The 14276-nt window shown below is 41.9% G+C and overlaps 1 protein-coding gene across 1 annotated transcript in view; it reads right to left on the bottom strand.

Annotated features, from left to right (window-relative positions):
• The window catches only part of zbbx (zinc finger, B-box domain containing), a 48772-nt gene extending 34848 nt beyond the window's left edge, over window positions 1–13924 (bottom strand). Inside the window, exons 1-6 of the mRNA XM_068715554.1 lie at window positions 13771–13924; window positions 12408–12565; window positions 11779–11892; window positions 3207–3309; window positions 2578–2629; window positions 1800–1894 (exon numbers count right to left, since the gene is read on the bottom strand). Coding sequence (XP_068571655.1) covers window positions 1800–1894; window positions 2578–2629; window positions 3207–3309; window positions 11779–11892; window positions 12408–12472 — 429 coding nt within the window. The 5' untranslated portion in view covers window positions 12473–12565; window positions 13771–13924. The remainder of the gene's footprint in view (window positions 1–1799; window positions 1895–2577; window positions 2630–3206; window positions 3310–11778; window positions 11893–12407; window positions 12566–13770) is intronic.
• Between the last annotated feature and the right edge of the window lie 352 nt (window positions 13925–14276).

Genomic DNA, 14276 nt, shown 5'->3' with positions numbered 1-14276 from the left:
CTCTCTCTCTATCTCTTTCTCTCTCTCCCTCTCGTTCTCTCTCTCACTGTCTTTTAGATGCATCAGTTATTCAACACTAAACTCTGCCGGCTTCCCAGTCGGAAATAGGAGCCGAATTACTCGAGTGAGTCGCTGAGGATCTAGAATATGGCAATTTACACAGACATAAATACACAAACACACATACAGTATGGCTTTTCATCTCTCTCTCTCTCTCTCTCTCTCTCTCTCTCTCTCTCTCTCTCTCTCTCTCTCTCTCTCTCCCTCTTGTTCACACATATAGTTGCAGGCCAGGGTCCCTCCTCCTGAGCAACAGTGGATGAAGAGCGAGAAAGAATAAACAATGGGGCACTCAGAGGTCTCGAGGTATCGATGAATGGATCCAGCTAAACTGTTATCAGTGCAAACACAAACACACAGATAGACCAACAGATAGGACAGCAGCGGCACAGCGAGGGGTAGAGAGGGAGAGAGAGGGGGAGAGAGGGAGAGGCGGGGATGTGGAAGTGAGAATGACAGAGGGGAAAAATGTGTTGTGTGAGAAGAAGGAGGGGTAAACATGTGGATGGAAGATAGAAGGCATTTGGAGATAGCAGAGAAGATAACAGAGGATGCACGAGGAAGAAAAAAAACTGAAATATAGAAAGACACAGAGGGCAGAGGGGACAGTACAGCAGCAGAAACAAATGAACAGATTGAGAGTGATGGACAGGTAGGAAAAGAGAGCGAGAGAAAGAAAGAAAATGAGAGTTTCCAAGTTGTAGCTGTAAGTGTAAGTCAAGTTATGTGACTCCTACTGCAGGGACGCACACATAAAACTCTGTAGATTCATGACTAAAACTCTGTGTACGGAAAAATGCAGAAATATGCATTCACATTAAGTTGGCAGACTTATATAGCTTCATAACTCTGTTTTATTAATCTCAATCATCGTGGAATTTCCACACCCACAGACAGATTTAACACATAAAGTGATGTAGAAATGCCTTAGACATCTGTTTGCTTATCAATAGTTTATTGACATTAGGCTTGTCAATAAGAACGGTAAAGAAGTGCATTGTCACCGATTGTGTCACGTTGGAGAGGTTCTCCAATAGCGCCTGAACAGCTGTTATTACGCTGGTCCATTGTGCACGGCTGCGCTTTTTATTGCTCCTAAACCACTAATTCATCACATGTATCTGTAAACCATCATCTTGGTGATTACTCTATCATCATTAATAAACATCAGAATGATGTTAAATGGATAATTCATAGAACTCATATTTATCATCATTCACCGGTAAATAATGGCTTAAATGTAAATAAAAAGACTGCTAAATACTCTTTGCTCATAAATACTTAAACATAAAGTTTATAAATGCGCCTTTGATTGACATTTTGCACAACGCTGTGTAGATAGACAAGAATAGTAACACAATGAGTGAAATTGGTAAATAACCCAAACAAACTTGGTTTTACAAAAAGGTTATGCCACATTCTCACATGTGTATGATATGCAGGTTCTTTGTGCAAACATACAATGTATACACCTGGATCCTGTTGTTATTTAAGTGTGCGTAAATGTATGCGTGCGTGTGTGTGTGTGTGTGTGTGTGTGTGTGTGTGTGTGTGTGTGTGTGTGTGTGTGTGTGTGTGTCTTTTTTTTGTCGATTGAAAAACTTGCCAGGTGAATGTCTGAAGAGAGTTACTGAGCTTTCTATCCAGAGAGGAAATCATCCAACTGCCCAACAGCCAGCAATACAAAAGTACCAAATCGGTGTCATCATACAGTGTCGTCTGTGTGTGTTTATGCTTACTAGTCCTGCAGTCTTGATCTCACATTGTCCACAGTGTGTTCCCTTCAGACGGTTTCTTCTTCTCTCTCTAGGGGGAGGAGGTGGAGGAGGTGGGGCTAAAAAGAGCAGTTATACTGTTGTCAACGCTTGGCAATGGGATCTCATTTCATATCTTAGACATTATATTTATGGAACAGACTTCCTGCCCAGCCCAACAATATTGTAGAGACGTATAGAGAAAAACACAGTACAGTACAGTACACACAGCAGAAATTCGCTAGAATCACTGCTTATGGTTTTCATTCAAAAATCATGAACAAATAGCATGCTTATACAAGTAGTTGGAATCTTCAGCCACTTTTGTAAAATTGCATCATTTAGACGGTCCTTAAAAAGTTGACTTTAACACGTGTCAGCTCATTTTGAAACATTCCGGTTAAAAGGTGTGATTTTTGTGCCTCAGGCATGTTGGAAACATTAATAATTCTGCCCAGGTTGGCTCCTGGTTACACAGATTAATCTTTAACAAGAGAACTCCACAGTCTGGCCCCCCGTGATGCCGAGTATCCACCTCACTGAAGTAACCGTGAGCAAGACACTGAACCTCTACCAGCTCCCAGGGCTCTGCTCTGTTAGCTGCTCTTCAAAGCCAAACCTCCACGTGGAGAGTAGAATTGCAGTACAGGGCAGTGTATCAAAGGACCCAATGTTCTTTGAGAACACATCTGTGTCAAGTCCACCTGGTACAGGTAACTACACTAACAGTAGGAAGCCAATGCTGTGGCTGTAAACTACTCACCTGTCAGTGGTTCATCCTTCAGCACTCGGATCTTCACCTTGCCTGCTGACAGCTGTTGAGGAGACGGGGGGGCGTAACACATCTGTTTGTGTGGAAGCATGTTTCTATACATGTGAGCCACTCTGTGTTCATGTTATATCGATATATCGCTGCATTTTTTTAATGTTAAAAACTTGTTTACACATGAGGGTTTTTAAATATATAACGTGTTAATCCATTCTTTAATTCAGCTATTATTGTTCTTCATTTTACGCTCAAGAAGTGTAAACTTTAGAAAAAGAGTTACTTGTTCTAGTGTTCTCCCCTGAGATATCAGCCACTAGATTAAATTAAAAAACAAATTAAGGGCAATCTCAAGTCTGCCATGCACAGTGCACTTAAGGAGTGGTTGGACTTATTTTCATGGATGCAGGCACATGGTGCACCCACAGCAAATTTGGAAACAGGAATTAGAATATTCTACAGTGCAGGTAACCCTTAAGGTCACAACCCGCAAGGCAAAGCTTCTCAGAATTTAAAGAATCAAGTAAACACACACACACACACACACACACACACACACACACACACACACACACACACACACCATACACACATCCTTAGAAGAATAGTTTGATTTTCTCCTGTACCTTTTGGAGTATGTGCTCCTTGTTCTTCTTTACACCGTTTGTTACAGCGTTGCTGTTTAAAGAACCACTCTGTCCAGACTTCCATCTAAACCCTCCCGAATGCCTAAATAGAGTGAAAGACAAAGGGAGAGAGAGTTTGTCTTTGTCAATTGTAAACAATACAATCCCTTTGAATTTGACACGCATAGCTCAATTACAGTATCATAGCTACCAATAGCTACCAGTTTTAATTGCTATCACATTTCAGAAACAGTGTTTACATCTGTTTATTTAATTTGATTTGTTTATGCCTTTTTTTGTTCATCAAGACATATTTTCCATATCCAAGAAATGGAACAGTAACTTTGATATTCATTCTATTAGAAGATCTGGGTATGGCAGCGTAATCATAAGACTCCTTGATTAACATAATAATAATACACTGGCACAGACACCCACATCAAAACACACAGAGAAGATGTTTTTCAATAATTTTTCGAGGAGACAATTCTCATCATATTTGAGGGCTGTTAACAAAGCAGGCACCTTACCATTCCTGTATTACCAATAGCGTGAAAGTGAGGCAGGATAGATTTAGCAAAACTCAGGATTAATGTTTTTTTAATCCACTGAAGTACCTAAGTACACTGAAGCACTTTAATAACAGGCTTTAAGTAGAGGAGAAGACACTGATGTCAAGAATAAAATGTGAAAAAGGTGCAACATCACCTTATAACTAAATCCCTAAATCCATGAAAATTAGATGAATAAATACATTTAAAGAATCACTTTGTTCCATTAAATAGAAAAAGAGTGTTTAATGTATCACAACATTGTCCCTCTGTTGTTAAGAGTAATTAGAACGGCAAGGAAAAGCACTTTGCCACTTTACATACAAGAATTTGGTCAAACCAACATAAATGAAGCACATATACAACGTCACATGGGTCTAAAGCTTCAGATCAGTCCAAGACCAAAAGGACATTTTCTGTCATGTTGCAGACAATTATCTGCAATTATCTACAACCTCGACCACAAAAAACAGAACATGAAAGGTTAGAGGAACTATATGTACTCACACACACACAGATACAAGAACATAAATGCAAACATGTACATACACACACTCTCATGCAGGACACTCCTGTTTCAGAGAGTGAAGAAACGGAGAGGGATCCTCATTTAGACGAGAGTTATTCATGCTTGTGTTGTTGAATTATTTATGCTATTTATGCTATTGTGATGTCTGGCTGTCTTTGAGAGAAGTTTATTTTGGATTGAGCTGGCAGCCTGTCAAGGCACAGGAAGTCAGAATCTATTTGTGTGTGTGAGTGTGTGTCTCTCTGCATCTGTGTGTTGTGTGTGTGTGTGACGCCATCGATGTGCTGGGCTGACACTGATGGTAGGCGTCAGGTAATCACCCTGGCGACATTACCTTGGCAACTGGACTGTCGCTGGGGGAGACAGTTGAGGCACACCTCTGTCGGTGCAGGATGACAGGGTGTCCCCTCAGGACAGGCAACCTGGAGAGATAACGTGTGTGTGTGTGTGTGTGTGTGTGTGTGTGTGTGTGTGTGTCTCTGTCGAATTTGCATTAGCAAAGATCTCATTATCTAATCCAGACAAGCACACATTCAATTACACCCACGCAAACATGTGTGTGAGTAAACACACAATGCTAAATAATAAAGGCTTAAAGTTGTTCTTAGAAGCATAGTTAATGTTTCTCTGTCTCACAAACACGGAAATACACACACACACACACACACACTTCCATCAGACGGAGAGAGAGAGAGAAGGTGAGAGCGAGAGAGAGAGGGCCAAGGCGAGAGAGAGAGAGAGAGAGAGAGAGAGAGAGGGCCAGGGCGAGAGAGAGAGAGAGAGAGAGAGAGAGAGGGCCAGGGCGAGAGAGAGAGAGAGAGAGAGAGGGCCAGGGCGAGAGAGAGAGAGAGAGAGAGAGGGCCAGGGCGAGAGAGAGAGAGAGAGAGAGAGAGAGAGAGAGGGCCAGGGCGAGAGAGAGAGAGAGAGAGAGAGAGAGAGAGAGAGAGAGAGAGAGAGAGAGAGAGGGCCAAGGCGAGAGAGAGGAAGGGCGAGAAAGAGAGAGAGACTTGAAGTGACCTGACAACACCTGTTACACAGAGAACATCACATAAATAGACACACACACACTCCTATCACACGTTGCTGCGTTGTGTAGTGGATGGATAGCAGACGACAACCTCTGAGTCACAACTTGCATATTGAAAACAAACATCAGACGCGACACCAAATGCCACCTCATCAAAGAACACATCTTCATCAACGTCAAAGCAGGAGAAACACAGCGAGGAGCACAGTTCAACGTTAGCTCGGAGCGAGCTCATATTTCTAAATGATGAGCCGATATATTGCGATGACAGGAGAGGACCGAGGCAAACACCACCTGTCGTACCTCGAAACACTCGTGTCTAACACACGGCTATCACCTTTAACTGACCCGTCGCACCCAGAGGGAGAGCTGACAACATCTGCCTCGCACACACACACACTCACACACACACACACACGCGCAAATGCACACAAACTCTGAAGTCTGAAGCCAAAGTAATCCAGTCTTCTCCCAATCCCCCCCCCCCCCCCCCCGCTGTGAGACGAGAGGACAGGGCAAAAACGTTGAGGGTTGTAACAGGATATAAACTTGTACCAAAGGCAAGACAGACTGACACATAGGATCACATAAACACAAATGTTAACACATTTCAGTCTAGCATGAGCAGTGTCGGGTCACAGAGTCAACACACACACACACACACACACACACACACACACACACACACACACACACACACACACACACACACACACACACACACACACACACACACACTGAAACAGGTGACAACACATACAGTAGAGAACAAAAAACACAGAATAGCAATAAACAAAGACTAGTAAAAGAGTAAAAGAGGGAGCAAAGGAGCCGGTAGAAATGAAAACACAGGCGAGAGACAGCGGAGGAGGAAAAAAAGCGAACCTCAACTGTGCTTTTAGATAAAGCGGGAGCTAGTGTCTGTAAGATATGTAGGCCTTAAGACAAAGCTGCATTAAATCTGTGATTCGGGGCATGCCAAGACAATGAATGATGTACTGCGTTTGGCCCGAGTCGCCGGTCTAGCTTTATTATCGCCTGTGTATACTTTTCCCAAACTGATTATACCGCACCTCCTCTCAGCAAACCGAATTTGTTCGCCTATTCTTTGGGTGTATACGTAACTGTGTTAGTGTGTGTGTGTGTGTGTGTGTGTGTGTGTGTGTGTGTGTAGCCCGACTCTAAGACAAAGATGAACAATTCATCTAGTGCGGGAGCTCAGCGATCTAAGAGACAAGCAGAGAGAGGAAAACAGAGTGGAGCAGAACACAGTGCACAGCCTGAGCAGAAATCACAGCTGGAAGATCTGCAGTAAAGACGCCGGCGTGTTCTGAGAGGAAGAGCTGGTTCAGGGAGGGCGCTGAGAGAAGATCCAGGTAACCTTCTCATCATACACCACAACACCTGATTACCCGCCAAACCAGCACTCTTTTTGCCTGCTTTCTCCCCGTGTCAATCAGAGAGGAACTGATGAGAAACCGTTTCAACTTTTTCATTAGAGGTGTTCCAATTAACTGGGATTTTTTGGAATTGACATCGAAGAGACGGCCGCATGGCTGAACAGCCTTCAGATAAAAGTTAGGAGGGAACTACATTGATGTGCGGTTCAATTGTAAAAAGCCCGACAGGACATGTGTATCCGTTTTATTTTAGTTCCTAACGATGTAATTTACTCCATGACTGCCTCCTTTCGATCCTCAGTTCATGTGTTTTCACCTTCATCACATCACCTACTAACTTTTCTTCTACCGTCTTCTGCTCGATGTGTTGACTGTATTATCATGTCAACAGCAAATATACAGATATACAAACAAACTGGGTTTAGAAGAACGAGCAAAGGAGTGGCAGAATGTTGAATTTGGCAGTAGTAAAATATAAAAGTAGCAAAATGCATCTTCCTACCCTTCTGACATGTTCTATTCTCAACCAGAAAGTCGAAAAAAGGGAAAAAAGGAATAATTCTGAATACCTCATCACTTTTTCTGACCTCTCAGCCACATCATATCCAGCGTACATTATTTCATCTATTTACACTTTGTAGTTAAGCCAGCTGAGTCTTTCCACTACACACACACACACACACACACACACACACACACACACACACACACACACACACACACACAACTCTCGCTGTATCTGTCCACCTCAAGCCTGCTCACACACGCAAAACTTAAATATTTTCCAAAGCTGGTGATATTTCAAAGACATAGGGTTTAAGCATAATTTCTATCGCGCGGCGCAGTTGAGTGTGTCTTTACTGATTAAGGAAACACAAGGCAAAACAGAAGCAACAAACTGTGGCACTCTTTGTAACATGCAAAGACACACAAATACAAGTGTCATTATTTATGGAGGACTGCTATCCAAAAACACACACAGGCAGCCCGACGCACACACACCTTGTGGTGTCTTGGGGCTGGTGGAGCGGTAAATGTTGCAGTACTTCAGTGTGACAGGAAACACTGTGTTCATGTGCTTATCGTTGGTGCAGCCTGGACCAGACGGCCCTCTCCTACATACTGATGTATGGCTTCTTAATTAGAGCTATAGGCTTCACTTAGAAACAGAGCAGTACTCATGTACAACAACATACACAAGACACACAACTCATCCCCTAAAAAAAAAAAAAAACAACTTAATCTACAATTATCATCTAAAAATAAGCATTTCCTTGTTTTTTGATGATGTATATTTCAACTAATAGAACTAAATCATGTGGAAAGAGTGACTCTCAGCATACCTCAGCTCTAAATCACTGATAATGTGTTTGTGTGAAAGCGTGTGTGTGTGTGTGTGTGTGTGTGTGTGTGTAACCTTGTTTCTGCCTCTTACTATTTGAAGTGGTCCATGTGTAATGTACGTACTCTGCATCTCCCTAAAGCTGTTCCTGAGTTATGTGCTCATATATTTTGATATACACCCCTATTAACGCTGTTCTCCATAACTTCACATTGGATAACACATCTCCGAGTTATTAATGAATTGAGATGAAATGAGGTAAACTGGGAATGGAAAATAAAAACAATCACATTAATAACCAGTGTTTGTTTGCATTCAGCAAATTAATTTCCTGCTCACGCATGGCCGGGATGCCGCTCAATCTTAATTTGTTGGATAATAGTCATAGTAATGGACCAGGTACATACGCTGTAATGGCATGCGGGGAGAAAATAAATGCTATTTTGTGTGTGTGTGCGTGTTTGTATGTGTGTGTGTGTGTGTGTGTGTGTGTGTGTGTGTGTGTGTGTGTGTGTGTGTGTGTGTGCGTGAGAGCTATCCAATCCATTTTAAATGAATTTGAAGATCCGCATGCATTTTTAATAGTCGTATACACAACAACAATCACACACACACACACACACACACACACACACACACACACACACACACACACACACACACACACACACACACACTAGGGCCAGTATCATTTCTTGGTAGCTTGTGTTTTGTTTGTCTCTTTGTGCCTGTTCACTGTGTGTCTGCTGTCCCCTTTAAGAATGCCATAAAGCCCAATTAAAATCCAACTTGTTTTCTTTTATTGCAAATCATAAACAAAACCACAATAGATGAGTGCGTGGGTGTCAGATTGCGATGATGTCATCTCAGTGTGACAGCCTTTCTATGTAACTCATTCAGGTTTGATACCCATGCGTCAGTTACAGTAGATATGGTCCTATGGCAGCTGATACACTGACGCATACCAAAACATAATCTCTTTTGTCGAGATGACACCTATCGTTTGTCATTTGACAAACTGAGAACTTGTAAATAGAATGAAATGTGAGAGGAGCAGACATGTCTGTTTCAAATGCATACGATCAGTTTGTGCAGTGAATGCGGGAGGCCTTTCCCTGAGCTCTTTTCTGTAATGGTGTGATGTGGACGAGTCACAGATCGAGTACTGTTTCAATTCAGAGTCCATATTAAGCCCAGAACAGTCTAAATGACCAAAGTCTGCATGTTTCACCAGTTTTATCAGGGAGATTTTAGGAGATTTTGTAATTTTCTTTCTAAGACTCCTATTATGTCACTTTATTCATTTTTGACACTTCTTAGATGAAAGAGAAACCATTGACATTTTAAATATGTGGTCAATATGTCCAAATAATTACTTTCTGGGAATTTGCTCAGATATTTTTGAGATGTCAGGACCAGCGAGGCGGGGAGACCGGCCAGTAATCTCGGCAGCTAGTGGCCCAACTCTCGAGATGACTGGCCGGACGATGTCTGCCGTCATCCTTTAGTAATTTACCACTGGCTCTGATGTCTCCGTAGCATTGTGATAAATGAGGTAACTCCTTTTGGAAGATAAATTTTGGTCTCAGGGATGAAATATAATATCTGTTGCTGCCATACCAGTTCATCTGAAGATAAAGGGTCATGTTTTTATTGGATGGTAACAGCACTGCCTCTGTGTGATGTTTTTATGTACAATATATATATATATATATATATATATATATATATATATATATATATATATATATATATATATATATGAGGCAAGCTGCTCGGGTTTGGACTCCCTAGTTGACTCCCGAGTTCAATTTCTATAAAGTTAATATTGTATTCTTTGTCAAAAGAGCACTTTTTGATGTCTTTTTCTGTTTTATTTTCTTGTTTTCAGATGATAAACCAAAAACTCAATTTACAACTGAAGGGCAGCTGCTTGTGATAGGGTTGCAAACTGGTCAGTATAACATATGGTTCATCTGTGCAAGCTGTTTTGCCGTAGCAACTCAAAATGAAGTAAATATATTTAAGGGATTTAAATTATTTTATATCATTTTTAGGGCAACACAGCATCCATGAGGTTCTGTAAATCCTCCGCAATTACTCTAAAGAGTTGCAACAGTTAATGTATGGTACATTGCAAACAAATGTAAGCCTATTTTAAAACATAGCAGCAATTACTGGGGACAAGCAAAAACATGTCAAGCAAAATACATTGCAGACAGGTACAATTTAGGTTAAAATTTGGTAAGAAAAACCCAAAACAAAGGGGCTATTTGGGTCATGTGCTAGTCATTTCATTATGTTTACTTGAAGGCCTAGTTTACCATTAAATTACACTCATATTTTTATGAGCGAAGCTGCATACAAGGTTTTAGGACCAATTTCTGTATGGCTTCACTGACCTTTAGAGCAGTCCACAAAATGGGCATGAGCCTACTTCATCTATGGCTGTCTTTATCAACTCTCTGACTGCTCCCTTTTTACTTCCACGGCAACCTTTTTTCTTGACCTTTATAGGCAGAGAAGCCATCGACCTCCCACGAATTCTCATTTAGTCCCGTCCTCCATCTATCTCTATCACTCAGTGGCTGCGCTCCTTTTCCTACAGTCGGGACACAATCCGACGAGAAGTGACGACGAGCGGTGAGGGAGGAGCGCGTCTCCTGAACGGAAGGTAAAGCATTCGCTGGTAGGAGGAGACGTCACCGTAAACAAAGCGATCAAGGTTTATTGTGTCATTAATCGCTGATGAGATCACGATGCCACAGAGACAAAAACGCCTTATGAATGGTGTACAGACTCCGCCTACCACAGGCATATACGCCGACATGGTAATGGAGCGGACCGAGTGACCGTTTGGACTTTATGTATTTCAGCATCTATATGTTAAGCCTCTTAACTCCCCAAATCTCTCCATTCATTCCTCAGTTATTGTTGCTTATATAGACTATCATACAGGGCAAAATTAAATATGCTCTTGCTTTTGTGTGGCTGTTGATGGTCACAACTCTTCAGGCCGGTTCGCGTGGCTAGATCTGCCATTGATTTCTGTCTCATTTTTGTTATGGCTCTACAATGGAGAAATCACTGTTTTGGTGGCAAAGACAGAATTAGAAACAATTGTTTCTGTTTTGAAACAAATGTTAACAGGAAAGCATTAGAAACATATTTCATAAGAGTGACTCATTCTCAACTTAGTTGCACAACTCTGTTATAAGCACCATTGTCTGTTTTCAATGAAGATTCTGACGCAGAATTTAAGTAAAAGAAATGTTGTGTGAGGAAGGTGGAGTCAGAACACACCGTTACCAAGATAATGGTATAATTCTAATATCAAATCAAATACTGTATATATCCCAGTACTCAATGTGATGTCAATCAGGTGTGTAGTTGTGGACAAAACTTGCTCCAGTGTGGGAAAGACAGACACCTTCATCCTTAAAGCCCTGTTGTGCTACACAAGATGAACCGCAACAAACTAATAATACAGATATTCCATGTAATGGAGAGCAGCAACACAAGGAGCGCTAAAACTGCCTGTGTCTCTCTCGCTATCCTCTCTTCCTCTCTCACTCACTTCCTTCACTCACCATCTTCTGCCTCCTGCGATCTACTGTCTTACTTCCATTCTCACCTTCTCACCTCAGTCTGCTCCTCCTGGTCACCTCTCCCCTCCCCTTTCTCCTCCTTTTCTACAACAGTAACAGTAACACCGATACTCACCCTCTCTCCTCCTTCTCTTTACTCATGCTCTCTTTCAGCTGTTGCAGTTTCTCCTCCATCTCTGTGCTCTCCTGGCCCAGAGTCACCGTCTCCATCTGCAGCACTTGCATGTTCCTATATGGCAACACACACACACACACACACACACACACACACACACACACACACACACACACACACACATAATGTGCAATCAATCAACAACAATCATCCAAATGACCTCCGTCAGATCGGACAGCCTGGCTTTCATCAATATGTTCAAATCATCTACTGCACTGGTAGATCTCCATTGCCATGACTGATCAATGGTTTGATCAATTAGACACTGGATCAGGGTACCAAACAAAGCCAGACATCAATTTAGTCAATTACCTTTTGGCAAATGAGAAACTATGTAGGAGATCAGACTTCATTTTGCATCGGGTATTATGAGGAAAACAAAATACGCCGCACTAAAAACAAATCAGATCGGAAACTAGGTCCCAAGGTTTTATCTTGCCTGAAACTGCATTTTGTGAAATGCTCGTTCTGTCGGCAGAATTTAAATGGAAACAGATGGAAACAGTACGGCAGCAAATGGGCTTCTACCAAATGTGTTAAATCACATCATTGATCCTATCTCATCTTACCTGGCATTGAGCTTCACGGATTTGGCCTTGTTGTTAGGAAGCACCACAAAGTCATTTAAATTCATGTCTCTTCTTTTTTGGGGGGAGGGGGGGGCTCAGGTATTCCTCCTGCGTCTTGCGTTGTTCTTTTTTTTTTTTTTTTTTACAAAGAGTCTCCGCTGCAATAAAAACCAACAGTAATGGCATTAAACTGGATATCACACTGGGCCTAGGCTAAATCACACACTGCCATAAATGAATACTGCTGTAATGAAATGTGCAAAATAGCTGGGACAGATTTGCTCAAACGTACAAAGAGGCAGTTAAAACAAGCAGTCGTGTGTGCATTTGAATTGTATCTGGCAGACGTGTATATGCTTGACAAATGGCTGGTTCGGCAGTAAAAGCCAATTAAAGAAATTAGCCAGTACGGCAGATGTAATATATTGTTATACAGTAATGGCACGGCGGGCCACACCTGCAAGGAACTGAGCAGATTGCAAAGTGACAGTAAGTGGAGGTGATTAGCTACTGTAAGTTTCGCTCAAGGTGGGTAAAAAAAAAAAAAGACCCTGACATTTCACCTGCTGGTACCCTATATGAAACCTTCACCCACGAGACTGTAAAGCAGTGCAGTGTAGCCTACAGCCGAGAAGCTGAACTTTTATTGAACTTGAGCTTGCGTGGTAGCGACAGACTTTCTTACATTTTTACTTGTCATAGCAGAGAAAGCACAGGTGCATTAACGACGGCTCAGTTCGATTTAAGAGCCTCTTGAAGCTATATCCAGTAATACACAATAACAGGGCAAACACAAGGATGCAGCCTTGATTGATGGTATTAATCACACCTGTGCTTTTCCTGCCATGACATGAAGTTGTGGGTCTATTGTTGAGATTCAGGTGACAGACACACTGTGGCATACTGAGGTTTTTAGTTCTTCCTGACAGCAGCAGCTTTACTGAGAGACCAACCTCCCCCGTCAACCACAGTGGACAGCTTCAGCTTTTTGACAAAATATTGCTGATAGTACGTCCTTGTGTTCCCAGTTCACTCCTGTAGCACAGTTGTCTTGGTCAAAACCAAACCTAGCTTCGCTAAAGCAGCAAAACAATTTAGTGATAAATTGCGAGCCCATTAACGAATGTCATTATTTGCTCTTGACTAGTTAGTAATATAACGTTCCATGTTCCAAACTGGTAAATGTGGACTAACTTTAGTTTGGTCTAATATAGGTTTCTTCAACTGTACAGAAAAGTACACAGCAAGAATTTAAGTGAAAGCTAGTAGCTAAACGCGAAGCTAACTAGCGTTACTGTTGTCGCTAACCTTGTAACGTTACTCACCTTAACTACTGAGACAACTAACGTTAGCTTTAACTTACCTCACGCTCCCGCGTGCTCTCCCTGGTTTACCTCCGTGTGATGGCACAATTCAACTTTAACTTTTTTAATTCAGCATGCTTTACTGTAATGAAATTGAGAAATACATTACAATAATTCACGATTGTAATATTTCAAGTTTTCGCCGGCGGCGACGTCCTCCAGTCTCCACTCCAGTCGAGGGGTTTGTTAGTGTTGGGCTGTCGTCCCTATGGAAACCAACTCCTCTCTCGCGATAGTTCCACACGTGGTTTGGTCCTCCCCCCCCTTTACAGTCTATGTTTACACTACAGTGTATCGGTTTACGGGGGGATAAACATCGGATTCAAAGTCATCAAGTCCCCTATTGCCTCAGTAATCATGGGCAGCGGGAACTCCCCTCTGATTAAAATCCTCACAGCATCATGTTATAGCTGATTAAAGCTTTGAACCTCGACTCTCATGATGACAAGGATTTAGAGATCAGAGGAAAAATATTTTTCCTTTCGGCCCGTAAGATAAATATGTG

This window comes from Cebidichthys violaceus, unplaced genomic scaffold (assembly GCF_023349555.1).
Source record: "Cebidichthys violaceus isolate CVI_PGR_0920_01 unplaced genomic scaffold, fCebVio1.0.p SCAF_1, whole genome shotgun sequence".
NCBI lineage: Eukaryota > Metazoa > Chordata > Actinopteri > Perciformes > Stichaeidae > Cebidichthys > Cebidichthys violaceus.
This window is presented reverse-complemented; position numbering and strand designations above follow the sequence as displayed.